The sequence below is a fragment of the Myiozetetes cayanensis genome, unplaced genomic scaffold (assembly GCF_022539395.1).
Source record: "Myiozetetes cayanensis isolate MyiCay16 unplaced genomic scaffold, myiCay2020 scf20-37, whole genome shotgun sequence".
NCBI classification, from domain to species: domain Eukaryota; kingdom Metazoa; phylum Chordata; class Aves; order Passeriformes; family Tyrannidae; genus Myiozetetes; species Myiozetetes cayanensis.
The window spans coordinates 2,349,881-2,376,996 of record NW_026087412.1 but is presented as its reverse complement, the minus strand read 5'-3'; the positions used below and the strand labels follow the sequence as shown (position 1 = coordinate 2,376,996).

Genomic DNA, 27,116 nt, shown 5'->3' with positions numbered 1-27,116 from the left:
TCCCATGGTAAGGGCTGAAGTGATTCCTCAGCTCTGATGACCTTCCCAGGAACCACCCAGGGCGTCCCCTCGCTGTGTGGAGAGCTTGGTGGTGGTCAAATCCTCTCCTGCAAGGTTTTCCTCCTCCTCTTCCAAACCCCTGGACCCTCCAGAGCACCTGGCTGCAGTGTGTGAGCTGTCTGGATGCTCAACTTGTACCACTTTCCCAGGGCTCGGCTGAGCATTGCCTGGAGTTAGACCAGTAAAGCTGGTCCTGGCTGATGCCACCAGCGAGGTTTAACCTGCTCCCTGTGTCCTGCACAAGTGCTTCCCACTGCTGTTGCCATTCCAAGGTGGCTGCTGCTGTGCTTTATCACATTCCAAAGCCTCGTAATCCTGTTTTTTTAGCCCACGGGTCTGTATTTTTAGGCCACAGCTGTCAATGGTGGGAGTGAGGGGTACAGGGGGAAATGCATCCTGAGTTCTCCTGACTAACTCCATGGATTTAGGCCTGGTAGGAATGAGCTGCTGCAGGGTTTAAGGCTCTCTTGTCTCGTGCAGACCTTCAAGTGAACCTGTGCTGGTGTGGTCTCTGCTGCCCTGCAGGTGCTCCAGCCTCCTGCCCACCCCGTGTGCTGCATGTTCCCAAAGGATTGACCCTGGGAACTGCTGCGTGCCTGGGTTCTGAGCAGGGTCCTGAGCAGCAGAGCACACAGGAATCCTGCAGATCTCCTTTCCTTTGATGTGCAGAGGAAGCCCCAGCAGCGAGGGAAGAGACATCCTGGCTTCCCAGGGAGTTCAATCTGAACTCCGAGCAGGAAAACAGAGCCTCCCTTCAGCTCAGCCAGCTCTGCCTGTCCCGGGGCAGCAGCACAGAGCACATGCAGCTGGTGAGATAAAACCACTTTTCCTGCCCCTCTGCACTTCATTTCTAAATTACTGCAGGGAGTGTCTGCCGAGAAAGCTCCTGTATTGTTCCAGTGAGTGGAAAGAGCAAGATTTGGGTGGATGCTTTTACAGTAAAAGCTTCGCTGTTTTAAGTAGGAAGAAATAACAAGGCAGAGTTAAGGTGTCACCACATCAAATTTAAAAATTAAATAGTATTTTAATAAGAAACTTGTTTGACAAAAATAGCTTTCATCAGCTAGCAGCATCACAAAGGCACGTCTCAAAGTCTGGGGAAGAACTCCTGTTTCAAATTCAGTGACCATCTAAAATGAAGGCTTTTCCTGAACGCTGCAGCTGAGCTTCCCTCAGGACAGGCACCTGGCCCTCCTTCACTGGCAAGGACAACCCAGGTAAGGGTGACAAAAAGAGGGGAATGGTGCTTAGGTAACATCAACTTAGAGGGGAACTTAAAATTCCACTCTGTGGAAAGGCAGGGACTGAGCAGAGCTCAGCAGCCCTGGTGCCTGTCCTGGTGGCCCCAGTGCAGCTCTTCCCTGTGGAAAGGCCGTGTACAACCACCGGGATGGAGCAGGGGGAGGTGATTCAGCACAGTTCTCTCTGCAGATTCAGCATCCAAGTGCTTCCTTGAAATGTTTAGACTATCCCAATCTGCTCAGCAGAAGAGCAGCTGAAAACAAAAAGCTGACACTGGTAGTAGAACCACTTTTCCAAGCTGGTGGAACCCTTGCTGTAAAGGATGGTGCCCCTTGGCAGGAGCAGCCTGCAACCAGCTCTTCCAAAAAACACTCGAGGGACTTGTTTCCAGACTCCAGTTCCCTGTGGCAGTAGTTGGAGGAGCTCACAACCCTGGTCCCTTCAGGCTCTCAGGGGTCCATCCCAGCTCAGTGGTTCTGAGGGCAGTTTTTCTTTGTGTGCCCAGGCTGGTGGCAAATGCTACAGGTCCGTGGTTTCTTGGCAGTGGATCCTGAGGAGAAACTGCCTGGTCTCTTGGCTTTGCTTCCCAACCCTCTTGAGTGTTCACTGCTGCCAAAGTTGTTCCAAGAGACATCTCCAGAAGGGCCTAGAGAGAAACGACTTAAATTTAAGGATCTTTGAAAAATAAGTAGGTGAGAAACAGAAGGTAAGTTCAAAATAGCAGGATTCTCAGATTGTTCCTGAACCTGCACTTGCTTCAGACTTCTTTGAACAGTTAAATGTAACCCATTTATCTTGCAGCATTAGAGACATGTGGGAACAGAACGGGGAAGCTGCTCTGGTCTACAGCTGAAGCAGAAACAAAACATGCCAGAGGAAAACTTGGGGTTTAAGTAGTTTTGAAAACTTGATTCTACCCCTTGAGGCCCACATTTCTAAGGAGGAGGAGAAGGTTAGTGCTGAAGATCCCTCACAGACCACATCTCCCCCTCTGTACTTGGTTGCTGTCCCTTTGTCAGTGCTCTCTCTTTTGCACCCTTATTTTGTGATTATTTTTGTTTTCAGCATCTTCTCACAGCCAGTTTGATCTCTGATCAAAGCTCCAGAATGACTTGGCCTTTCCCTGCACCCCTAAACTAGGGCAGAGGGAGCAGCAGAGTTTCCCTGGCATGCCAGGGTGGGGTTTAAGATCTCCAGAAGTGGTGCCACTGCTTCAACTCCACACCAAGTCGGTCACAGCTCTCACAAAGCTGGGAACTGTAATCTGGGAGGACAAATTCCCAATCAGACTGTTGGAAAGAGTGCTGGGATTTATCCAGTGAGTCATGGACAGACAGATGGCCAAGTTCACTGCACACAGAAGCCAAGCATCCTGCTCAGAGCTCAGATGTGTGTGTGAGGATGCATCCTGCCAGCACTTGGAAAGGTAAGCCAGACTTTGTTGTTAAAAGCAACACTTGCAGTGCTATAAAGCTGCTGACAGATGTTCTGAAGACAAACCTGACGCCTTAAATGTATGAGGTGCCACAAGAGCTGTGCAGCATGAGTATGTGTGAGAGGTGTGTTCAGTTTACAGAATCCCAGAATAGCTGGGGTTGGAAGGGACCTCTGGAGATTATCCAACCCCTCCCTGTCAAGGCAGAGTCACCTAGAGCAGGTGACACAGGGATGTGTCCAGGTGGGTTTGGAATGTCTGCAGAAAGGGAGACCCTCCTTGGGCAGCTGTTCCAGTGCTCTGCCACCCTCAGTGTAAAATCACGTTGAGGTAGAACTTTTTGTGTTTTAGTTTATGGCCATTGCTCCTTGTCCTGTTGCTGGGCACCACCAAAAAAAGTCTGGCACCATCCCCTTGACACCGGCCCTTGAGATATTTATATGCATTAATGAGATCCTCTCTGTCTTCTCCAGACTAATCAGGCCCAGCTCCCGTGGTCTCTCCTCATCAGAGAGCCGATCTAGACCCCTCATCATTTTCACAGCTTCTGCTGGACTCTCTTCCAGCAGCTCCTCACTCTGTTTGGCTTAAGAACACCCATCCCACCCCAAGCCCGGCCTCACCTGGTGCCACGTTCTCATCTGCCCACTGGAAGAAGCCGCACTGCTGCTCCCGGGGCTTGGGGCAGGTGTGGAACTGCCGGCCCTTGTTGGGCCCGTCCTTGTGCACGGTGCGTGTCACGGCCGGCTGGTCGCACCGGCACACGGCAGCACCGCCAGGCTCGGCGCCGCCGCCGCTCCCCGCCGGCTCCAGGGCTCTCCCTCCTCCCAGGGCCCTCCCCACTGCGGGCTGGGGGAGCGCAGAGCCCCGTGGAGCTGCGGCACCCCCGTCCTCAGCCTGCTCGTCGGCCCACAGGAAGAAGTTGCAGGAGCCGGAGCCGCACTTGTAGAAGCGGCGGCCGCGGTTGGGCCCGTCCTTGCGCACGGTGAGCAGCAGCGCCTCGATGCCGCAGTTACACACCACAGCGTCGCTCCCGTCCTCCGCCGCCGCCGGAGCGGCGTCCCGGGATGTTCTGCTGGAGATCACAGAGAGCAGGTGCCCCCGAGCCGGGTTTGTGGTCCCCCTCCCCTGCCTGTTCTCAGCCCTGTTCAAGGAGTGGTTGGCCTGCAGGTGCTGTGGTGGCTGGGTGGCTGACGACGCGGGCTGGGATGGTCTGTGCAGGTATTTGAGGTCCAAGAGCTCCCTCAGCATCTCATCGCAGCCTCCAATGCAGCCAACGAACTCCAGGGGCATCACGGGCGGGACGCTGCCTCTCTTGAATTTAAACTTCAGTCTACGAGGAAAGGAGGAGTCAAAAGTCTCCCAGTTCATCTCATTCCTCATCAACAGACCTCAATTTAGACTTGAACTTTTACAGATTTTTTTGATTCTGCTATATGAGACCAGTTGACCCAACCTCTCTTTCTTCTTTCCATCCCCAGGCCCTGTGGATTACACACCACGCTTCAGCTTTCCAAGACTCGAATGGAAAATGGTTCCCAGGCTAGCCCATGGAAGTCTGATTACCCTCAGGTAATGCCTGAGGGGCTGTGTTTCCCCCAAGGGATAACTGGTATGACCTACCTGTGAACTGGATGGGGTTTACACACGTCACAGATGCTCTCGTCCCTGGTCACATCCAGCACAAAATCAGGGAACCAGACTGCAGTTTTACAGGCTGGATAGCCCATGCAGCTCAGGTAGAACCTGCCATGGGACAAAGGCAGCAGATGAGGAAGAGACAAAGTCAAGACAGTCAGTGATCTGTTATCCCGTCTTCTCAGCCATCACAAATTGTCAAACCCACAGTTTTTAAGGGCAAATACCTACTTGAGAAGAGGTTCAGCTGAGTCCACACAGCTTATGGAGCTGGTGGAGTCAGTGAGCTGCAGCCAAAGGCTTCCAAGTTTTTACCAAAGGAGCTAAACAAGTGCCTGGGAAAACACAAGCCAGCACAGAAGGTGCTACAAGAGGGGGAGGTCACCAACCCGCCGTTCTTCCTGGTCTTCAGGACCATGTCGTTGTTGCACTGCGGACACTTCCGAACGGAAACGGGCATCGCTGGGTACACCTCATCCTGCTCTGGAATTTCTGCAGCTTCTCCAAAATACTGAGCCAGGGCCTCATCCAACCTGTAAAGAAACAGCAGAGCATCTTGTGTGTCTCTGCAAGGAGCAATCGGGTGCTGCAGTGACTCAGCACCTGCCGCCCCCCACACAGCCCCTCCGAGCTTCTCCGTGAGCGTGTTGATTCAGCACCACATCTCTGGAACGGGGAAGGTGTGGGAACAGCATTGAAGAGGTCAGTGCATGCTGCCATCCCCAAATTTAATCTTAACTGCTCATCTTGGTTTAAACCTTCAGCTGGCACGAGCTCATGACAGCATGCCAGGCTTCGAGTCATCCCTTCCCGTGCAAATGCCTACACACACCGGGCAGAGCTCCAGGGAAACGGTGTGACAGGATCCCCCACTCCAGGCTGAGGCCCAGATGAGCAGCAGCATCTCCCAGAACAGCAAAGCAAAGGGAAGAGGGCAGAGACAGGACTCACTTGTTGGCTCTGGCCACAGCTTCAATGAAGACTTCCTTGTACTTTTGGACCTGCTGCTGCAACACTACAGATTTGTCTTTCTTCCCCTCGCAGATCAGTTTTAGATCAGCCTCCAGCTCAGCCCGAAGGTCAGGCTTGGACATCTCGTAGCCCATGGAATCATAGCCTGAGGAATATATACGGAATGGTAAGCGCAAGGAAGGCGAAAATAAGGAACCTGCCACCTTCCTGGTGGGCGCTGCCCTCACCTTCCACCAGCCCCATGCCCAGGTGGCCGGGCAGGAACCGCTGATCCGCTGTAAGGCCCACGTACATCCGCGTCTTGATCGTCTCGATGTGCTCGGCGTGAGTGGCGTCGGTCCCTGCAAGCAGACAGGGGTCAGTGGGAGCAGGTGCCAAGCAGCTACTTCCTCTGTGCCTGGGGGAGAGTGCAAGGAGCTAAAGGGACAAGGACACAGCTTATGGTGAGCGCTGCCCTCATGACCCACTGGCGCTGGTGGCACACCCTGGACCTGAAATCGCCCGTCTGCCTGGGCACTGGAGGCGCTCTGCAGGCTCTGGAGGGCGTTTGGGCTTTGCCCACAGGTCTCCATATCCCTTTGTTCTGCTTTTTGAAGTGATTTCTTATCTGAAGTGGCATTTAGAGAATTCCCTCTGCCAAGAGTGAGAGGCCGCGCTGCCAATACTGACCAATGCCATGTTTCTCCATGAGAGCAATGAGATCTGCTTCCGTGAGGAGCAATGGAGGGCTGGTTTCCCCATCCACCATCTCCACCGTGGTGGGCTGAAAGCGAGACCCTTTCTGATACACTGGGATGACCTGAAGGAAAGGAGAATCTCTTTGAAACTGCTTCCCGGTCCATTCGCTCAGGACAAAATGCCACACCAACAGCCAGTGCAGTCAGAGAGCAGCAGCCTGTTCTGGAGGGAATCCAGCCTCAGGGGCCTTGGGACCAGCAAGCAATGAGCTGCCAGAGAGACCATGGAACAGCTGCTCTTGGTGGGTAAAGTCAACCCTACAACCTAAATGGTTTCTGCTGCGGTGTGAGAATCTACCCAAAGCTGGAACAATAAACCTGCACAGGCTTCCAGCAGAGAAAGCTCTCGGTGAAAACAACCAGAAATGGTTACAGGATGTTTTGCAGAGGGGTCTGAAGTTGGCAGTGAAATGCTACTTTAGCCTCTCCCACCTGCATTACTCAAGGGGATTACCTTATCGCTCCACTTGTCGTAAGGATAGACTTCCAGGTAATTTCGGGCCAGGATCATCAGTCCCTGAGCAATGAATCGCTCGTTGGCAATGTCGATCTCCACAGTTGTTTCCTGCCCCTTGGCATCCTGAGAGCAGCAAGCCAAAAAATGGCGCACAATGAACTCGTAGAGTCTCTGCTCGTTGCCCTGACACCAAACAGTGAAAGGAGTCAGCGTTAATGAGACATCCAGAAATCAGTGGGATCTCAGGTGAGGATCCTGTGGTCATGACCACGTTATTAAGGCTTTTATCTTTATTTACCAAACAACACAAACGAGTTACCTCTGGTTTCACCCACCTGCAGGTTAGCGGTGTATTTGGTGGGGTGAATGGGAGGATGAGCCTGATCGGATTTGGTTCCACTCCGAGGGGTTGGCCCACCCTGATCCAAAATCCTCTGTGCAAATGCTCCCCAGTTTGGGTCCTGTGTTTGCTGTTGTACCAAGGCTGAGAGGTTCAGTTCCTTGGGGAAAATGTTGGTCTCAGTTCGGGGGTAGCTAATGAACCTTCGGAAGAAAGACGGGAGAGCACTTAAAGAGGTGCTCCAAGATGCTTCCCAGTTTGGACAAAACACCATTTACTTTTAAAATAATGAAGTTTACCAAGCCAGGTCTTGCTTTCTTACCCTTTAGTGTAGAGTTTTTCTGCTATTGTCATGGTTTCCTTTGCGTTTATTTTCAGTTTGCGGGAAGCCAACTTCTCGAGTTCCTGAGGTGGGAAGGGCCAGAAAAAACCCAGAAGCATTAGTGCATTAATTCAGGGTGGTGAGTAAAACATCTGTTCACAGCTCCTTTTAGAGGAGTCTTTTCCAGAGTTCAAACATACCACAGTATCCAGGGGCAGGGGCCTCCATTTGCTCTTTGGCTTGCTCGCAACCTCAACAACAGTCGCCACCGGATCCTAAACAGAGTAAGCAAAACCCAAATCTCCTTTAAGAGTTTGCACAAACCGTTCTTTCAACGTCTTGATACAGGGAATGTTTGGCTGACTCTGGATTACAGAACTATTTACAAGCCTTCCTACCTCCATACACATTTGGTAAAGGACCAGGCACGCCGTGTGGTTGAAGAGCCGGTTCCTCTTCCAGTTGAAGAGCACACTGCCGTCTTCGTGGTCGTGGGTCACTGTGGGGAACAACAGAGCTGGCTGGCAGAGCAGTCACAAAATGGAAACATCACAAAAGCACCTGGAAACCTTCCAGTTCTGCTCCGTGGTCCCAGCAGAGGAAGAGGAAACCACCTCTGCAGCGCTGTGTGCTTGTTGCTCCAATGTTTTTCCTTCCTATGCACATCGAACCCTCTGAGATGGAGCCCAGGGATGGTTTTCCCCAAACATACCTTTAATTTTGTAGAAGGCTTCAGGAACAAAGGCTTGGATGGCTTTAAAGCGTTCAACTACAAATCCCAGTGTTGGGAACTGGCAGCTACCATAGCTGATCAGCTGATCTGCTAAAATATCGGGGAAGATCTTCCGCAGCCTCAGCGTCTGGAACCTGGTGAAGGCAGCACCTGGGAAAACAAAATGGGCACCAGAACTGAATGCAACAATGCTGAATGATAATCACAGCACTTCAGATTATATAATACTCTGAGCATTCATTTTACTCTGTTTAATACTCAGTTGTAGAGGCTTGTCAGTGCTGTGTGGGCCATAAACTTAATATTTGCTTCAAGGAGCAATTTCCTCCTTTTGGGAGGGAAACAAACCCTTCAGAAAGGGTTGTTAAACAGCAGAATGGACTGCCCAGGGGGTGGTGGAGTCACCATCCCTGGAGTTGTTCAAGAAACGACTGGATGTGGCACTCAGTGCTCTGGTCTAGCTGACAAGGTTGTCATCGGTCACAGGTTGGACTCGATGATCTCGAAGGTCTTTTCCAACCTAAATGATTCTCTCATTCAAAGAGCACGTTTTCCAGTAAAATGAGATGCCATTAAGTTGCATCTGATCAATAAATCAGGTGTGTGACACCACAGAGGGCATTTCTGCCTTGTGCTGAGGATACAGGAAGAGGTGTTTACGGACCTATCCTGAGGTCCAGCTCCTGCCTGACGTCGACGGCGTCGCTCGTCCTCTGGTCCGGCTGGGTGAGGTTCTCACAGGCTGATCTGACAGCATGAAGGGTGATCTCTGAGAAACGGGCTCGGAAAACCTGGAGGTTTGGCTTTACTGCCAGACAGACACGAGAAAGAAATCAGACTGACCCAAGCACCAACAGAGAGGAGCAACTGATAAACAGCTGCCTTCAAAAGGCTGCGCTGCCGACCTGCTCGACAGCTTTCCAACAGCTGAACACATTTCTGCTTTATTAGAGCCACATATATTTATCAGAACTACAGTCAGCATTCAACCTGGACGCAGTAAGATTGACAATACACCTCTGCCAAAAGATCCCTGAGGGGCTGTTAAGCTTTTAATGGAACCCAGACTGCTGAAGACGCTCTACGCACCCGCTTTGCACACGTGGATGATCTCGAAGCCGATGTTCTCCCCCTCCCGATCGCAGTCAGTCCAGATCACCAGGGCTTGGCACTGCCGGATTTCTCGCTCAAGGGTTTTCTGAGAGCAGAAAACAACACAGGGAGACATTCCAGGCCACTCGCTTTGTCATTTAATTTTGGAATGACTCACTGCACACGAAATGCAACGCGTATCCATGGAGATGGATTGTTGCAATAACATTTGGTAATTGTGTGTCTCATGAGATTAGGCAGCTTTCAAAAGAATTGAGTCATTTATTTATATCTAATTCTGTTAAAAAGCTTGGCTAGGAGCGGGTTGTACCACAATCTGCTTTCTAAAAATGTAATTTTTTTGTAAAACTGAGACACAATCCCCAATTCCACCTTGTTGGGAAAAAACATTTCTATCTTTAGCAAAGTAGTTGTTCCTTTACTGCACTACTTGTGCATGAGCGGGAGAGTTTCGATGTTCAAACAAACAGCATTAATAGTCCTAGGAAATGCAGGGAGAATCTGCTAAACTGGAAATTTGGATGTTAAGGACAATCATCCTTCTGCCTGGGACAGCATTTGTTGAATCAACCCCTGAACTCAGTTTCAGGGCAACTCTTGACCACGACGTACCTTGATATCCAGGTAATTTTCAGGGCAATACTTCTCAATTTCAGCATCAAAAAGAGCTAAAGGGTTGCAGCTATGCCTGGGGAACAAAGGATAAACAGTGTGCATCACAACAACTAAAACATATATTGTGAGACATAACTAGTGCTGTCTAAGTGCTGGAATTAATAAACGTATTTTATTACAGGCCTATCTCAGACAACACGGAGTTCATGTGAAATGCTGAGTAACACTTAACAGAATCAAAAACCAGTGCTCTGAAAAAGAGTAATTTGAAACAATATTTTAGTATTCTCCATAAAATTTGGATCTCATCACCCTGCTCTGTGTCAGAGTCCCTCCCTGCCCCCTTGTCTTTGAGCTTGCAGCGCCTCAATCGGCTCAGGGTCAAGAGCAGGAGATGACAGACCCTTCTTATGAGGGGCAGGAGGTGACAGACCCCTTCCTGTGGAGCCCTGGAGGTGACAGACCCTTCTCTGCCAAGGGCACGAGGTACCAACCATTTGCGAAACGGCATCCTAAACTCGTGAGTCAGTAAGTGTCCTGACACGGATGTCATCACCATGGTAACGGTCTGCAAGAGACGGAGCGAAGTAATTAGCAAGGTAATTAGTGCCCATCGTTCACTAAAAACTACCCACAGCCCCCAAATCTTCCTCCAGTGCTCAGTTGACACCACCAGTGACGCCTCTCTCCTGTTTATGACAGAATCCCAGAATGGGACCTTAAAGCTCGTCTTGTTCCATCCCCTGCCATGGGGACAAGGCTCCAAGCCTATTCCAGCGTGGCCTTGAACACTTCCAGGGATTGAAGGGAAACTCCTACCTGGCCAAACATCTGGTAGTCATATTCGTAGATCTTGTTGAACTTGGAAAACCCTTCTCTCTGGAAGGAAAAGGAGAGCTCCTGAGTTTCTGTTGTCTAACAGAAAACAAATCCATCCTGCCTCGCTTTGTACACGCTGCGATGGAGCACGGGAGGCAGGGAAAACCAGGTCCTGGGGCTGATGGGAATTACAGCAGGGGAATGGAAACTGCCTGTTATCATTTTATGGAGACGCTGAAATGGTGAGTTCCAAGGTAAGAGTATTTTAAACCATCCCTGAAGGTGATGCCAGGGTTATCTCCCCACGGATAATGAAGAACTGATTTGTTTAACAGGGCTGGCCAATGATCATGGAATCACAGAAACTCCTGACAAACACCTGTCCTGTTTCAAATGACGAGCAGTGTCCCAGCTCAGGGCCCCCAAGGCTACCTCCCACCTCAGACTAGTAGAAGTTTCTAGATTGTGTATTTGCTGCTTTTTGCTACAGAAGCAGGACAGTTTCTTCCTTGATTGGGACTGTCAGCGCTCAGGTTCTCAATAACATCTTGCAGTCAAACAAAGGAGGTTCTATGAGGTTGGGATCTTCTCCCACTAAGAGGAAATGGCCTCAGGCTGTGCCAGGGGAGGTTCAGGCTGGATATTACAAAGAAATTCTTCATGCAAAGGGTGGTCAGGCCTTGGAACTGCCCAGGGAGGTGGTGGAGTCCCCATCCCTGGAGGTGTTCCAGGAAAAACTGGACGTGGCACTCAGTGCTCTGGGATGGGGGACAAGGTGGGGGTTGGTCACAGGTTGGACTTGATCTTGGAGGTCTTTTCCAACCTCAGTGATTCTCTGATTCTGCTCTAGAATCACCTTCTAGTTCCTTAGTTTGGAAACTAAGTGATTATGCAAACTGTTAAAGGTCACAAACCAGAGCAGCAGAGAGGACAGATCTTTGAATTCCTCTTCTCCAAACCACAGGCCATCTTTGCTTTATTCTGTGAACTCCAGTAAACCCCTGACACTTCCTGATGCTGCAGAAGAGGTGCTTTTTGACAGGGGAAATGCCAACAGATGGTTTCAGTTCCTGAAGCCTTTGGCACACGCTGCAAACCTAGAGATTTTCTGTCCACAGACAAAGGCCATTCTTGTACCCTCATGCGGTCAGAAGTGTCCAGAGACAAAAACCAGCCTGAGGTTGTTTCCTCTTGTACTGTCACTTGTTACCTGGGAAAAGAGGGCAACCCTCCACCTCATATACCCCCTTCTTTATTTGACTGCCAGGTGTTATTGAGAACCTGAGCGTCCCGACAAAGGAAGAAACCATCCTGCTCCTGCAGAAAAAAAGCAACAAACCCACAACCCAGAAACTTCCACAAGTCGCAGCGAGGTAGGAGGCAGGCCTGGGGACCTGAGGCTGCCACACAGAGCACAGCTGAGCCCAGGGCTGTGCTGCTGCCCTTCCCCAGCCAGCTAAACCCCATCTGTTGGTGTCTCAGGGAGCAGCGGGATGTGGCGTGTCCCTGCATGTCCCAGGGGGCAGCGGGATGTGGCGTGTCCCTGCATGTCCCTACCCGCCGCATCCTGCTGTTGGAGAGCAGATCGGCGATCCCTCGGGCAGCGTCGTTCTTCTCGGCCACGCACAGCACCCTGCGGATCCTCCGCAGCGCCCCGTCCTCGGCGGCCCGGGAGAAGAGGCGCCAGGGCTGGGGCAGCATCCTGCCCCCGGCCAACAGCCTGGCCCGCACGATCATCACGGGGGGCAGGGGCGGCTCCGGCGGGGACAGGGCATGGTGCCGCTCCGCGTCCCTGCGGGCACGGACAGACATCAATGGGGTCCCCGCTCTGCTCCCCCCACCACGGCCGGGCTTTCCCTCACGCTGGCCAGCCCCTCCTCGGCCCGCCCCGGGGCTCCCCGTCACCCAGCGCAGCCCCTGCCCTCCCCTCTCCCCCTCAGCTCTCCCATTTTCTCCCTTTTTCGCCCCTTTTCCCCCCGTTTTCCCCGTTCCCCCCCTCACCTCCCTCTCTCCCGCGCTCTCCCCTCACCGTCACGTCCTGCCGCGCACAGAACTGCAACTCCCGGCATGCCCCGCGGCGCCAGGGAACTACAACTCCCGAACGCCCCCGCGGCTCCTCCTCAGTGTCTCCCCTGCCACCGCCCTGCCTCGGTTTTCCCCTCTTTCCCACCACCGCCGGGCCCGTCCCGGGATCGGTAACGACAAAGGGCGACGACGGTAGAAAAATCAGCCAGAGCCGAGGCCGAGGGGGAGGCGGGGGCGGTGCCGCTTCCTGGCGGCGGGGTCGGAGGCCGCGCGTCATGTGACGCCAAGATGGCTGCGGGGCCGTGAGGAGGCGGCTCCGGCCATGGCGGCGGCGTGAGGGGCACCCGGGGCTGCGGCGGCGGCGGGGCCGGGCCGGGGCGGCGGCCTGAGGGCGGCACGGGGCTGCGGCGGCGCCTCCCGCGGCGGGAGGGGACCCGGGGCGCGGCGCTGCTCCATGTCGGCCCCGTCCTGCGGGAAATATGATCAGCGCCCCTGACGTGGTGGCCTTCACCAGGGAGGAGGAGCTGGAGGATGATCTGTACCGCGAGCCGCCCCTGCCCGAGGAGTACTCGGTGCCGCTGTTCCCCTTCGCCGGCCACGGCGCCAACCCCTGGGCCAAGGTCGCCGGCTCCAAGTTCACCCGGGACTTCATCCTCATCTCCGAGTTCTCGGAGCAGGTGGGGCCCCAGCCCCTCCTGACCATCCCCGATGACGCCAAGGTGTCGGGCACCTTCGACCTCAACTATTTCTCCCTGCGGATCATGTCTGTGGATTACCAGGCGTCCTTCGTGGGGCACCCCCCCGGCTCTGCCTACCCGAAGCTGAACTTCGTGGAGGATTCCAAGGTGGTGCTGGGGGACTCCAAGGAAGGGGCTTTCGCCTACGTGCACCACCTGACCCTGTACGACCTGGAAGCCCGTGGCTTCGTGAGGCCCTTCTGCATGGCCTACATCTCTGCTGACGAGCACAAAATCATGCAGCAGTTTCAGGAACTCTCCGCCGAGTTCTCCAAAGCCTCCGAATGCCTCAAGACGGGGAACCGGAAAGCCTTTGCCAACGAGCTGGAAAAGAAACTGAAAGACCTCGACTACACCAGGACTGTCCTGCACAACGAGACCGAGGCACAGAAGAAAGCCAACGACAAGGGGTATTACACGACCCAGGCCATCGAGAAGGCCAACGAGCTGGCCAGTGTGGAAAAGTCCATCATCGAGCACCAGGACCTGCTGAGACAGATCCGGTCCTATCCCTACAGGAAGCTGAAGGAGTCAGAGTTCCACCCCTACGAGCCGGAGTGTGCACTGGATCGGGCTGGCACGGGCTGCGATCAGGACTCGGCCCCCTCTGACCCTGCAGAGCCCGGTGAGACGCACCTTTACACCCACATCCCGTCCTACACCCCCAAGCTCATCAAAGCCAAGTCTGCCAAGTGCTTTGACAAGAAGCTGAAGACGCTGGAGGAGCTCTGTGATGTTTATTTTTTCACCCAAACCCTTGACCAGCTGCACCATATCGAGAGGACTTTCCGAGGTGACGTGTGTTACCTCCTGACGGAGCAGATCAGCCGGGCGCTCCTGAAGCAGCAGAGCGTCACCAACTTCCTCTTTGAGGATTTGTCTTTTCTGGATGAAAAACCTCCTGAAAAACAGTACAGAGGCTGCCAGGGGCTCAGCCAAGATGCCATGGATGGAAAGTGTTTGGAAGAGCCCCTCACCCCTAAGGTGGTCATCAGCCTGGGCTCCTACAAGTCCAGCGTGGAGTGTGTGCCCATCAAGATGGAGCAGGAGATGGAGGACTCCGAAGAACCCAAAATGTCCGAGTCCGTGACGTCCGAGCCCCAGGAGAACCTGGACTACCTGGATGCAGACATCAAAGGCAGCATCAGCAGCGGGGAGAGCATCGAGGTGCTGGGGACGGAGAAGTCGGGCTCGGGGCTGACCAAGTCGGAGAGCCAGGCCAGCCTGCCCGTCATGCCCAGCCCCCAGGCGGGCCGGAGCAAGGTGGGCAGCCGGCGCACGGTCAGCGAGGACAGCATCGAGGTGCTCAGCACGTGTCCCTCCGAGTCCCTCATCCCGGAGGACTTCAAGGCGAGCTACCCAAGTGCCATTAACGAGGAGCCCTACGCGGACAACGACGACGAGCGCGGCCTTCGCTTCGCCCCCAGACTGAGCCCGGGCGTCGTCGACGAGCGGGACGACGTCTCCAAGCAGGAGAGCTTGGTGCAGGTGGATGCTGCCTGCTGCATCGGGAAGGAGAGCCCCAACTTCCTGGAGCCCCTGCCCGAGCTGGGGCAGAAGCCGTGCGAGGAGGACGGCGTGGTGCGGATCCCGCCGCAGCCGTACCGGGCGGCCGAGCAGGGGCTGCGCGGGGGCTTCCCCGCCCACGACGGCGCCCCGGGGGGGCTCCTGCCCTACGAGCTCGACTCGCGCTACCTGTCGGGCAGCAGGGAGGTCAGCAAGAGCAGCCTGGACGAGTGCTCGGACTCCACGAGCTACATCAGCAGCGCCGCCTCCACGTGCTCCGACAGGACCCCTTCTCCCGCCCGTGCCGCCTGCCCGGCCGGGGAGAGGCACAGGAAGAGGGCCGGGCAGAACGCGCTGCGGTTCATCCGGCAGTACCCCTTCGCCCACCCTGCCATCTACTCCCTGCTCAGCGGCAGGACCCTGGTGGTGCTGGGGGAGGACGAGGCCATGGTCAAGAAGCTGGTGACGGCGCTGTCCATCTTCGTGCCCAACTGCGGCGCGTACGCCAAGCCCGTCAAGCACTGGGTCACCTCCCCCCTGCACCTGGTGGATTTCCAGAAGTGGAAGTTGATCGGACTCCAGAGGTAAATCCAAGGATCTGTTTGCTTTGGTGGTGTGGAGGTGTGTGGTAAGAACTTCCATCTCAGAGGGGAAGGGGGTGTGCAGGGGAGGTCTCTGATTAAGCTACACAGCTGCCACGGATTTCTGCTGGTGGGATTTATTTTGGAAAAGGGGTAGATATGTCTCTTTATGTCCAGCCTCACTTGAGAGGTAATATTTAAAACATGTGCTGGGTGTTTCCTGCTTGCCTCAGGTGAGTTATTTGGCCAGGAGGTTTCCTTCTGGTTTGGGTCTTTGCCTGGCAAAGCAGAGAACAAACACCTGAGTCCTGCTGAGCTCATGTTAGCAAACAGGGATTGCTCAGCTCAAGATTTCAGCCCTGCCTTTGTTGCTGTTATGAAAAGGATTTTTTCGTGTGTTAGCAGGACGTGTTTGGGTGCAGGTGTGACAGGGACTGGCCTTTGCTGTCACCAGTGTGGAAAACATGAGTCAGAGTGGCAGCCCAGTGCTCGGAGCTGGGCTGGAGTAGCTCCTGAAAGAGTGTTCCTGAGCAGTGTGGAACTTAAGCCACAGAAACCTGCTTTCTGGACCGCAGAGTATTACATTGCTGGGGGTTGTGGATGGTGAAATTACCCGAAGCTGTGAGTTCACCCTCATTTCTGTGCTCATGAGGTGGGATGACAGCTCTGCAACAGCTGCTCATGAGCTCTCTGTCTGTCAGTGAGGTTTTAAAAGCCCCAAGTGTTTACTCGTTGCTCAATGTTTGTGGTTAGATGCAATTTTTATAAACAGAAATCTTTTTTTAAGCGCTGCCTGGAACGTGTGTCAGTCATTTCAGCTCTCCTCCGTGGAATGTTAATTAAGTGTTGGGTTTAATGTGGGTGCTCTCAGCAAACCATTCGTACGAGGGCTCCGGGAAGGAACTTCCAGGCTACATAATTTATTCTGGTAAGGATCCTGCCTCTCCTAAGGCCAGGTGCTGCCTGGGCACAGGGACAGCCCTTACACCATTTGGGGTTCCCAGTTGGAGGCTGGGAGCTGTATCAGCCCAGTGACTGTCACCACAGAGACAGAGAATGGAGGAGCTGAAGGTTTGTGTAGGCTCGTGATTTGCATTTAAATAACATCAGGCCAAGCTTGGTGGGTAATTGTGTGTTGTGGGTTTGCACCTGAGTGACAAATGGACAGGCTCTGCCAGGGAGTATTCTGGTTTTATTCTCTTTTCTAAAGGAAAGGTGGAAGGTTTTGCTCCACTCAGGGCTTTGGCCACCTCAGAGCAGCTCCTTCCCAAAGTGATATGGGGGAAAGAGGAGCTCACGGAAAGAGGGAGCTGGTTTGGGTTTCTGAGTCCCTGTTGTCACATCCAAAAACTTCCAGCTGCTGCAGGGTTTGTGTCTGTGCACCAGAGATGTCCTATCACCCCCTGTCCGTGTTGCTGAGGAAGGAAGCTGATCCAAAGTGGGGTGGTTTATGCAGTAGCACACATGTAGTGCAAATCAGGGCACGTGTGGGCCAGGGAGTCGAGGTTTCTTTGGGACCTGGCAGGCTGGAGAGGCTGTTTGTCCCCCTCTTCCATGCTAGACCTCATTCTCTCCACAGAGGTTCTCACACCAGCTCGTGAGCTGGAGGGAAGGCACGTGGGGCGCAGGGCGTGGACACAGCTCCCCTCCAGCCGTGACCTCTCTCCTTGCTGTTGCAGGACGGTGTCCCCCGCGGGGGTGAACGTGCTGCACGCCCTGAGCCGCTACAGCCGCTACCTGAGCATCCTGGACGCCGACAGCAAGACCCTGCGCTGCCCCCTCTACAAGGGCACCGTGGTGGCCCGGCTGGCCGACCACCGCACCCAGATCAAGCGGGGCAGCACCTACTACATGCACGTCCAAAGCATCCTTACCCAGCTCTGCTCTAAAGCCTTCCTCTTCACCTTCTGCCATCATTTGCACCTTCCCATCAGCGAAAGGGAACCGGAGGAATCCGTCGTGAACCGCAGGATGAACTTCCTGAAGCTTCAGCTGGGCCTCGCCAACGAAGATGTCAAAATCGTGCAGTATTTGGCCGAGCTGCTGAAGCTGCACTACATTCAGGAACCGGGGCAGGGGGGGAGCCCCCTGCTCAGATTTGACTACGTCCCCAGCTTTTTGTACAAAATCTAGCCTTGCCCAGGCCGTGTGCCCGCGTGCTCAGAGTCTGACAGAGCTCATCCGTGCTTGACATCGCCACTGTCTGCAGTAGCTCTCCCGCACCGGGAAGGGGCCGAGGGGTTTGTGTGTCTGCTCCGCAGGAAGCCGTGTCTGTGGCAGCAGATTCCCGGGCGTTCCCTATGGCCAAGAGCGTATGTGTTCCATCACATAAACCATCAGGCACTGTGTAAATGTTAGAAGGGGCACTGTTAACCTTTAAAGAGGGTCCTGACAGCATCCCAGGGGGATTGTGGCATGGAGAGAGGTGGGGCTGTCTCGGAGATCAACACTTACTTACTAGTGTGCAGCCCCTGAAAGATCACAGTGCTCTGCACGCTTCTGCCAGAGCCCTGCCAGTCCCTTCCGTTGGAGCCAGGGCAGAGACCAGAGGGGAGATGTCGAGGCCACGTGAAGGTTTTAATCCACTGGTGTGTCATGTGAGTGCAGCTCAGAGCTCCCTGGCAGGGTGGAAGGTACCCGTCTGTGCACAGCTGTGCTGATGGTGTCCCTTCCTGCATTTTCTGAGTTTCCTGGCACTTCCCAGGACAGGTTGTCCCTGGGTGGGTGGGAGCACGGTGGAGGCACATGTGCTTCTCTCCAGGAAGCGTTTGCCAGTTTCCCCCAGCTCTGTTAAAATTAGGAAGGTGGAAGCACTCCCTGACGCTGGGCCCCGAGGCGCCGGCTGCCGTGAATGTAGAGCACTGTGCCTTGTTCATTTGTCACGTCCTATTTGCTGGGCGACCTCTGAGAAGGCTGGAGGCAGACTGGGGTTCCTCAAAGCGGGTGATGTCAGGGGTGGCTTTTAAAGGAGAGAAGGGAACTGAATGAGGGTGAGTGCCCTCATTTTTAGGTGCTTTTTGTGATGGGGAAACGATGCGATTCAGCTGGAGCTACGCTGAGACAGCAGGCTGTTAGCACAGGCTGCCTGGCTGGTGAGGTACTAGTGCTCAGGAGAGATCAGGGATGAATGTACTGGATTCCACGTTGTATCTGTAATAGTTTATTTTATTTTTTTTTTTTGTTGGGGAGTTGATGCTTGTGCTTTGTGGTAAAACAAGGCTGGCGTTCCTGCGTGCTGCTGCTGGCTGAGCCGTTGCCGTGTCACAACTACCTCTCCTGGGGCTCCTGGATGGCTCTGGACGGGGCAGAACTACTGCTCTCTGAGCCTGGATACTGAGAACTTTTCCTTTCAAAGCTTCTGTGCCATAAAGGATGTGCCACCAGCGTGGTGACACTCCCAGATTGTTCCTGTCAGTGCCGAAAGCTTCGTGCCCGGGTGCGGCGCTTCCCTGCGGAGTCTCGTCGGAGGTGCTGAGCCTGGGCTGCTCTGCCCGCTGCCATGTGGCAGTAGCAGCCCCCGTGGTACTTCTGAGCCAGAAAAGCCTTGCTAGGAAAGATAATCTCGGTTTTATTTCTTTTTAACGCTGATTTTGGGGTGAGAACAGCTGAGATCGTACAAGAGCTGATGCGTTGTTTGATTTTTTTTTGGTTTTTTTAAACCTCTGTTTGGTGACGATGTGAGACAGTGCTGGAGATGAATGTGATCTTCCTTCTGAGCCTAGGAAGTTCCTGTGTGCAGCCTGGGAGTCCCCAGCATGGCTTAGACCTGGCTGAGACTTGCTGTGAGACCTGCACTGCTCCAAAACCCGTGTCCCAAAGGCAGGGAGGCTCCCTGGGGAGGCTGTTGTCTGGCACCAGCTCGACAGTACTGCTGCCACCTCTTCCTCTCCCCTGGAAAGGGCTCTCTAGGGTATAAGCCAACAGTGCAGAAAGGCTGGTTTCAAGGTTATTGCTGTTTCTCGTGGCTCAGCGGAGCCAGTTGAGCTTGTGGTACTCTCCAGAGGGATTTCCCAGGTCAGAGGTTGTTTATGAGGATATTTTAAGGTTAGAATTGGAAGCAGTGTGGTGTGGCCTTTGCTGAAGGTGAGCTGTGTGTCTCTGTGGGGCTGCTCACCTTTAAAGCATGTTTAAAGCCTTTTTCTGTCCTACCTTTGCCCTCCTGTCGCATGTGAACTGGGTCTGCTGGTGAAAGGCCTCTGTGTCCATCAAACTGTCTGCTTCCTGAAGTGACTCAAGGTGTTGATCCCTGTGCACCCAGACTGCCTGGGGGAAGAGGCATCTCAGCAAATGAGTAATGCAGGTGCCACCAGGCAGACAAAAACTCCCAGTGTCCTGCTCTGGAGCTGTGGTCAGAACAGGGGCTTGTTTCCTGATGAAAAACAAGCTGGTGCTGTTTGGGTTTGAGGAGGGAGGGAGGGTGGAACTTTTTTCCTGTTGACTCACCCACCATCTTCCTCCAGGCTGACAGCGTGGAGCGGGAGGATGATTAGTGGTGGCTCATCTCTTAGTCACAGTGGTCTCGACCTCTGGTGTTCAGCTGTGCTCACAAATTGATAAATAACTCACTTCTCATTGCTCCCTCTGTCAGACCTGTAGTATCTGATTTTCAAGGCTGTGTTGAGCAATACTTGCACTACCACCTGCCTGACCTGCTTCACCTCTGCACCACAAAGCTCTGATTTGGGAGGATGCCCCAGGGGCTTGGCTGGGACATCACCCGATTCCAAACGGGAGCTCAGTGGTTATCTGCAACTGGGAACTGTGGAGAAACATGCCCTGGAGTGCTTGTCCTCCTCTTGGCAGTGTAACCTCTGAGCTTGGACTGGAAAAGTGGGAGTTACACCTGGCTGTGGCACCTCGGTGCAGCCAGAGCTCAGCCTGCCCTCCCTGCTTGTGGTGGCAGAAATAGGGGGGGATTCCGAGCACAGCTGATGCTTGGGGGCTGAATTCCTCTTTCCTCAGTGATTCCTCTGTCTGCCCTTGTGCTCCTGTACAGTACAGATCCCTGTATCGGCACTTTAGGACTTTTCCCCATCTCGCTGTGGTACCTCACCCGTTTCTGATATTCACGGACTTACAAGTCACCACCTTTGCACTGACAGCCCCTGCCGTGAGTCCTGGCACGTGTGTGTCGTCGGCTTGCCCAGGCCATCCTTCCAGCAGGAGCAGGGCAGGTTCCTGGCAGCTGCCAGAGCCAGCGTGGCCCTCTCCTGCTTCTGTGACTGCTGCCAGCCCAGCATGTCCCCGCCTCCCGCACGGCCGCACCGGCTCCCTCCTGGCTGCCAGGGAGAGGAGGTGTTAAACCTGACCGAGAATTCATCGGAGCAAAGTCCCCCCGTGGCGGGAGGAAGGGCTCCTGTTTCCCGCTCGCTCCTCCCGACTGCCATCCCTGCTCTGCTCTCCACTAACCTGCTGCTTCCAGCTCCCACCTGAGGAGGGTCAGCCATAGCTGTAGGAGATCTTAACCCTACACAGGTTTTCATTTCTCAGAGAACAGTGCTCAGATTTCCTTTCATCCGGTGGCAATCCCTTCAGGGCAGCTCCACAGCCGCCTTGCCTTGGCAGGGAGGTGCTACCTATACTCTAGCAATATTCACCGTGTTGGGAGGGGTGGGAGAGGTGCTCCAGGGGCAGGAGCTGATGGCTCCGTGCCCTCAGGCCAGTTCTTTGGTTTTCCTGGAGTGAGGGGTATCGCGGGTGGGGGATTGTCCCGCAACAGACCCAGCGGCACATCTTGTATGGGAGACGGGACACAGGACTGTGCCCCACAAAATGGCCTTTATTAAAACAAGAAGACAGTTTATATACAGGGGGATACAGAAGGTTCAGGAACAGAGGTGGGTTTCTTGCTAGGGAACATCAAATCCTGAAAGTTAGTGATAAGTGAACTTGGAGGGATAGGCTGCATGGAATATGTCTGGTCACATATGGCAGGGGAAGGGAGAGCTTAGGGATGAATGGAAGGATTGTCCTGGGGGCAGAGACATGGGAATCTGCAGAGGCTGCAAGGCTGCGGCCTTGTAGCTGGGTCCCAAGCAGTTCTGCGCAGCTGCAGTTGCTAGAAGACTTCGAGAGAGATCTCTTCTTCTGAGCCTTCCTTGTAGCTCTTTTGCATCTCTCTCCACTCTCTGTAGGCCTCTTCTGGTCCACCCCCGACATTTCCCCCTTCTCTGTTTTGCAAGACTGGAAAAGCTTGGGAAAATCTTTTAGTCATGGATTTTTTTAACACAAAAAATTAGACAGGGAAGGAAAACAAGGATGGAGAAAGTGATAATTAGAAACAAAATGACTCCTTTAACAACCTTGTTGGCCCAATCAGAAAAAGAAGGAAAGTGGAGCCAACTAAAGGTACCTAGACGTAGGAGAGTTTGGGAAATAGTGTTTGAAGAAGGAAGATTATCTACAAGGGAAGTGTTTTGGATAAACCCGTTCCAGTCGGGTATACCCACAAGACAGCTTTTAAATGGATGACTTATGCTGTTGAGGGAAAGGCAGTGTTGGTGGCTCTGGCTAGGGTAATCCTCCTCCCTTGGCTCGGATGGGCTCCCCATCTCTGGTGAAAATGGAGCGGCAGTAGCGTGCCCAGTGATACCCCTTCTTGCACATGGGACACAGGGTCCTAGGAAACTTGGGGCTAGGATCTGGGTTAGGGCAGTCTCGTGCAAAGTGTCCTGGCTGCTGGCATTTGTGGCACACACTATTAGCTTTTTCTGCTTCCATGATTGCTTCCTTAATGGCTAGTATTCTGACTGGTTCTGCCTCAATCAATGCATCTGCTATTATTTTGCTTTCATACTTATTTGAGCCAATGTCCTTGCAGGCTTGTATCCTGGACATGGGTGTGGGGTTCACCAGGGAGCGGAGGACAGGCTGACAATCTGGGTTGGCCTGTTCTATAGCTAATCGGATAAACAGAGCATCTTGAGCCTCTAAAGGTTTCACTTGTCCAGCTATTGCTTCCCTCAGCCTGGTGGCAAAGTCATAAAAGGGTTCTTTAAGGCCTTGCTGTATGTGTGCAAACGAAGGAGAAGTGGTGGTGGCCTCTGCCACAGCCTTGATGGCTTCTAGAGCCAGGCTTTTCGTTTTATCTAGCCTGCCGAAGGGTGTCCTTGCCTGCATTCTGCTGGAGGAGTAGGGACCCTCCCCGTACAATTCATTAATTAAATCTTCCACAGGCACTCGCAGTGCATGGTGTGAGTTCTCAGCATATTGCCTTATGAGTTTTTTCCACTCTTGTTCAAAGAGGGAATACTGCATTAGGTTTAAAATCCCCTTTGTAATTACCCGTATGTCAGTTGGTGTCAGAGTGTATGCTGCAAACAAGGAATCTAGCATTCCAGAAACAAAAGGAGAGTTTAAACCATAGTCTGTAACCGCTTTTTTCGCGTCCCGTAGGATGGGGTATGGGACCGGTTCCCATTCGGGGTCGCGATTGCTTTCGGGGAAAACCGGGAAAACTTTCAGCAATTCCAAGTCTCCTGCGTCTTCTGCCTGCTTTCTCGGACCTTGCCACTTATTGCCGGCGGTAGGGGAGTCACAGCCTGTGTTGGTACCGGCTGGGGGGGGGGTCTGTTGTTGCAGGGTTTTTACTCGCGGCACGGGACCCGTGGGCGCCGCCATGTTTGTGACGTTTCCATCTGGGGAGTCTGCGCAGTGAGAGAAACGCAGGCTCCGGCGTTGGAGGAGGGTGGAGTCTGGACTAGAGTCACGTTGCGCGCTGACGTCATCCGGGGTGGGGGCGTGTCTAACTCACGTGCTTTAGGGTGTGAGGGCGGTGGGCGAGGTTCGGTAGTTTTTTCGGGCTTTTTGGGTGGAAGAGAAGGGCTCTCATCGCCACTTTTGGCATGTCTCGGGTTTTTCAAATGAGGGAGAATTACGCGCCACGACATGAGAGCGAGACCTGCATTTTTATCGCCTCGTTCAAAGGCGTGTACCAGCGGCTCTCCTGGCTTGTACCACACCGCCTGTAGGTTAATAAGTCTGGGGATATCAATTTGCTCTTAGAAAGCCGTTTTGTTAAAGCTTTGAGGGACTTTTTAGCCATTGGATGTCCTTCAAAGAGGAGTGTGGCTTCAATGCGTTTATAAAACTGCTGGCCGCCAGTACCGCCATCACCGCCCTCTTCTCCTCCGTGTACCGCAGAAGGCCCGCGTGGCCCGCGGGCTCGAGGGCGCCAGGAGGGTCCAGCTGGACGGAGATCTGAGGTCGGTGAAGGAGACCCTGAGCAGCCAGTTCGTGGGGAACTGCAAGGGCGTGGTTCAGAGGCTGACGCTGCAGGAGCACAAGATGGTGTGGAACAGAACCACCCACCTCTGGAACGACTACGAGAAGATCATCCACCAGAGAATCAACACCACGCCCTTCGGGCTGGTGCCCGCCGAGGGCGGCGCCGGCGTGGCCGTGCGGGTGGTGAAGCCCCTGGAGGCGGCCGAGCTCATCCTGGAGACGGTGTACGAGAAATTCCACCCCTCTGTGCAGTCCTTCACCGACGTCATCAGCCACTACATCAGCGGGGAGCGCCCCAAGGGCATCCAGGAGACGGAGCAGATGCTGAAGGTGGGCGCGGCGCTGACCGGCGTGGGGGAGCTGGTGCTGGACAACGCCACCATCAAGCTGCAGCCCCCCAAGCAGGGCATGCCCTACTACCTGAGCACCGTGGATTTCGAGTCCCTGCTGCAGAAACAGGAGTCCAGCGCCCGCTTCTGGAAGGTTCTGACCGTGGTTTTCGGCGTCGCCACCTGCACCATCCTCTTCTTCCTCCTGCGCAAGCAGTACCGGCACCACCGGGAGAGGCGGCAGCTCAGGCAGGTGCAGGAGGAATTCCGGCAGGCCCAGGAGCGCCTGATGAACGCCGAGGGCGGGGACACCCTCAAAAACGCCTGCGTGGTCTGCCTGAGCAGCACCAAATCCTGCATCTTCCTGGAGTGCGGCCACGTCTGCTCCTGCCACGAGTGCTACCAGGCCCTCCCCGAGCCCAAGAAGTGCCCCATCTGCAGGCAGGGCATCGCCAGGGTGGTTCCTTTGTACAACAGTTAATCCGTTTGTGGTTCTTGGGAGGGAGGGGGGAAGTTTCGTGGCACTCAGAGCTGTCTCTCTTGCAAAGGGGTTCTTGTCGCCTCGCTGCTTTAGGCAGTGGATTTCGGGGAAGGGGAGGGAGCTCGAGGGAGCGGGTGCTTTGACAGAGCTGGGTCTGTTGCGGGACAATACCCCACTCGCGATAGAGGGGGGCCCAGAGCCCCCCGGTCTGGTGGTGGGTGACACCCCACGCTGCGGATTCCGGGAGCTGGGCAGGCCCTGGGCTCGTAGCAGCGCTGTGAGAAGGCTCCTGGAACAGGGTGTGATGGGAATTCAGGGAGCTACCCAGGCTGCAGGAGAACACCTGCCCCAGAGCACAATGTCAGAGCCCCAGACCGCACCCGTGTCGGAGGGGCTGCAAACCCACCACGCATTGCTCCCCGGGGCGGATTTAACTGGAAGGCAGAAACAGGGTACCCGGTCCTGCTGGCGGCACCGCCGCTGGCACGGGGATGGGGCTGGGCTTGGAGCTGCCTCTGAGGGTTGCCAGGAGGCTGTGATGAATTCTCATCTTATTTTAAAGCACTGTATCCTATTCCTGCATGTTGAGTTCCGTGTGTGTGCCTGTGCGTGCCGAATGCTTGCGTCCGTAGTTAGAGTGAGAGTGAGCGGGAGAAATCCAAGAAGCATGTCTTAGTGTCGTGCTGTAAGTGTCACTGCACAAGAGTTTAACAGATGTTAATAACACCAAATGACTAGTCTGAGAAATGTACTTTTAAAAAAAAAAATAATTATTTATTTGGGTTCAGATATTTTTGAAATACAAAAAAAAAAAAAAAAAATCGGTCGTATTTTTTAAAGCTTACAATTCTTGTCATACATTGTGGTTAAATTCTTAATTTTACCGTGCTTATTAAAAAATGGTTCCACATAAGCTTTGTGCTCAGAGGTCTGAGAAAATACCAGAGAGTCTGGCTAGGGTGGAGAGGGTGATCCCAGGAGGGATGTTAGGGACAAGGCCTGGCCTTGTCAGAGCCTGCACAGGAGGTGGGAAGGCACATAGGATGAAGGGGAATCCTTGAGGCTGAAACCAGGGTGGGGTTTAGTGACTGTGAAGTTTCTTGTGCAGCTGGACCACCCATCTCTCCTGCTGCTGTGGGCAGTGTGTCCAGGGAATGTGGACAGACCGGCCTCATGTGCTGCTCCCACAGCCAGTGGGAGCTGGGTGGCAGCTGGCTGTGAGGTGAGGGTGACCTGGTGCTCGGTCCCAGTGGTGACACTGAGTGCTCAAGGGCTGGTGTCCCGACAGGGGCTGTGCTCAGGGGGTCCTTGTGCCCCACATGGGAGGGGAGAGGGGAGTAAGAGCCAAAGGATGAGCTGCTGCTGCAGTTGCAGCAGGGAGGTGCTGGGAGAAGGCACAGGGGTGTTGGGGTGTGAGTGTGCCGTGATCCCGGCTCCTCCCGAGGCTGCGGGAGCAGAGCGTTGGTGTCTCCCCTTACAGGACAGGCAGCCCTGGGAGCGGGAAGGTGGCTGCAAAGGCTTCCACCTCTTCCTTCAGTGCCTTCAGCTCCGCACGGTATTTCTCCTCCTCCAGCTTCTCCTTGAATTCCTTCAGCGTGGCCTTGGGGCTCATGTCCTTCTGCACGCGCAGCGCCAGCTCGATCCCTGCCAGCGTGGGAGATGCCTCGGTCAGCCCTCGCAGCTGCTGCAGCCCACGGCTCTGCCAGCCCTGCTGCTCCTCAGGACACAGCCCTGCTCCCTCCCTCCCGTGTGAGGGACTTGCTGCCCTGGGAAACCGACCCCCGAGGACAACTGCGAGGGACAGGGCTGATCCAGCTGTGGCCAGATGGGCCACATCCAGATGTGCAGGTGGGATGGTTATTCCCCACCTGTGGGTGTGCTCCCTTGCCAGCTGGTGCCTCCTCATCCAGGGGAGCTGCCCTGGCCCAGGATGCTGCTGGAGCTGAATCCCAGCCCTGCTCACCTCTGTGGATGTACTGAGCCACCTTGCGGAAATCGTCCTGCCGGAAGCCGCGGGAGGTGAGAGCGGGGGTCCCGAACCGCAGCCCGCTGGGGCGCAGGGCACTGACATCACCTGCACCAGGACAGGGCACACGTGACCAAACCCGGCACCGAAACCACCACACGTGGCATCTCAGCCTGGTTCCCAGCACCTGGGATGGACTGGGAGCTGGGAGCCCTGTGGGAAGCTCTGCACAGGCCACGGGAAGATCCCCAGCGCGGGGGGCAGGACACGGCAGAGCTCGTGGGATCCCTCACCGGGGCAGGTGTTCTTGTTGCAGGCGATGGAGCAGATCTCCAGCACCCGCTCGGCCCGGCCGCCGTCCGTGCCTTTGCTGCGCAGGTCCAGCAGGATCAGGTGGTTGTCAGAGCCCCCTGCAAGGAGAGGGGTTTGGTGGGGACGTGGGATTGGGGAAACGCTGCTCCCACGGGAAACATCACCTAAGAGGCTTGGGATTGCACCAGGGCCTGCCCCTGGGAAATGGGGCTGCTTCAGAACAGGTTTGTGGATGTCCTGAGGAATCATGCTGGCAGAGCCCTGCCCATTGTGCCCTCCCTGGCCTGGCTTGGACCCCATCCCACTGCCGAGACCCCTCCTCACCTGTGACAATGTCGTAGCCCATCTCCATCAGCGCCGTCGAGAGGGCCTTGCAATTGGCCACCACCTGCTGCTGGTAGGCCTTGAACTCAGGGGTCATGGCCTGGCGCAGCGCCACGGCGATCCCTGCGGGGGGAGGAGGCTGGGGT

General features: G+C 54.6%; 4 protein-coding genes and 1 long non-coding RNA gene across 8 annotated transcripts in view; 3 read left to right on the top strand and 2 right to left on the bottom strand.

Annotated features, from left to right (window-relative positions):
- Positions 1-1,064: 1,064 nt before the first annotated feature.
- TOP3A (DNA topoisomerase III alpha) lies at positions 1,065-12,601 on the bottom strand. Of its 2 annotated transcripts, none has more exons than XM_050317260.1 (20): positions 12,513-12,601; positions 12,041-12,275; positions 10,484-10,543; positions 10,159-10,232; positions 9,662-9,737; positions 9,026-9,134; positions 8,601-8,744; positions 7,916-8,086; positions 7,602-7,702; positions 7,404-7,478; positions 7,204-7,286; positions 6,877-7,084; positions 6,539-6,724; positions 6,017-6,146; positions 5,575-5,688; positions 5,327-5,492; positions 4,765-4,908; positions 4,361-4,483; positions 3,361-4,070; positions 1,065-1,948 (listed from the first exon to the last, which is right to left on the bottom strand). In XM_050317260.1, exons 2-20 carry the CDS (start codon positions 12,218-12,220, stop codon positions 1,770-1,772), a joined length of 3,033 nt encoding a protein of 1,010 aa, XP_050173217.1. In that variant the 5' UTR covers positions 12,221-12,275; positions 12,513-12,601; the 3' UTR covers positions 1,065-1,769. The 2 variants fall into 2 exon arrangements, with proteins under 2 accessions (XP_050173217.1, XP_050173219.1); XM_050317262.1 differs by lacking the exon at positions 12,513-12,601 and adding an exon at positions 12,485-12,501.
- Positions 6,649-10,850, top strand: LOC126641000 (uncharacterized). 2 transcript variants are annotated; one of them, XR_007629182.1, is made up of 4 exons: positions 6,649-6,787; positions 7,260-9,673; positions 9,846-10,263; positions 10,367-10,850. It is a non-coding gene; the product is annotated as an uncharacterized LOC126641000 (long non-coding RNA). The 2 variants fall into 2 exon arrangements; XR_007629181.1 differs by having other exon boundaries at positions 9,846-10,850.
- A 286-nt stretch (positions 12,602-12,887) lies between the features above and the next one.
- On the top strand, positions 12,888-21,555 carry SMCR8 (SMCR8-C9orf72 complex subunit). Its single transcript, XM_050317263.1, has 2 exons — positions 12,888-15,335; positions 17,012-21,555. The coding sequence occupies exons 1-2, from the start codon at positions 12,988-12,990 to the stop codon at positions 17,463-17,465; spliced, it is 2,802 nt and encodes a 933-aa protein (XP_050173220.1). The 5' UTR covers positions 12,888-12,987; the 3' UTR covers positions 17,466-21,555.
- Positions 21,556-21,818: 263 nt separating this feature from the next.
- LOC126640995 (mitochondrial ubiquitin ligase activator of NFKB 1-like) lies at positions 21,819-25,199 on the top strand. Its single transcript, XM_050317275.1, is given in 2 exon segments — positions 21,819-23,467; positions 23,470-25,199. Coding segments are annotated over 2 exon segments (987 nt in total). The 5' UTR covers positions 21,819-23,379; the 3' UTR covers positions 24,369-25,199.
- SHMT1 (serine hydroxymethyltransferase 1) overlaps positions 25,118-27,116 on the bottom strand; it is a 5,257-nt gene continuing 3,258 nt past the window's right edge. For both annotated transcript variants that reach the window (XM_050317266.1, XM_050317267.1), the window contains exons 9-12: positions 26,971-27,093; positions 26,628-26,744; positions 26,332-26,442; positions 25,118-26,012 (exon numbers count right to left, since the gene is read on the bottom strand). In XM_050317266.1, the coding sequence (XP_050173223.1) occupies positions 25,843-26,012; positions 26,332-26,442; positions 26,628-26,744; positions 26,971-27,093 (521 nt within the window). In that variant the 3' untranslated portion in view covers positions 25,118-25,842. The remainder of the gene's footprint in view (positions 26,013-26,331; positions 26,443-26,627; positions 26,745-26,970; positions 27,094-27,116) is intronic.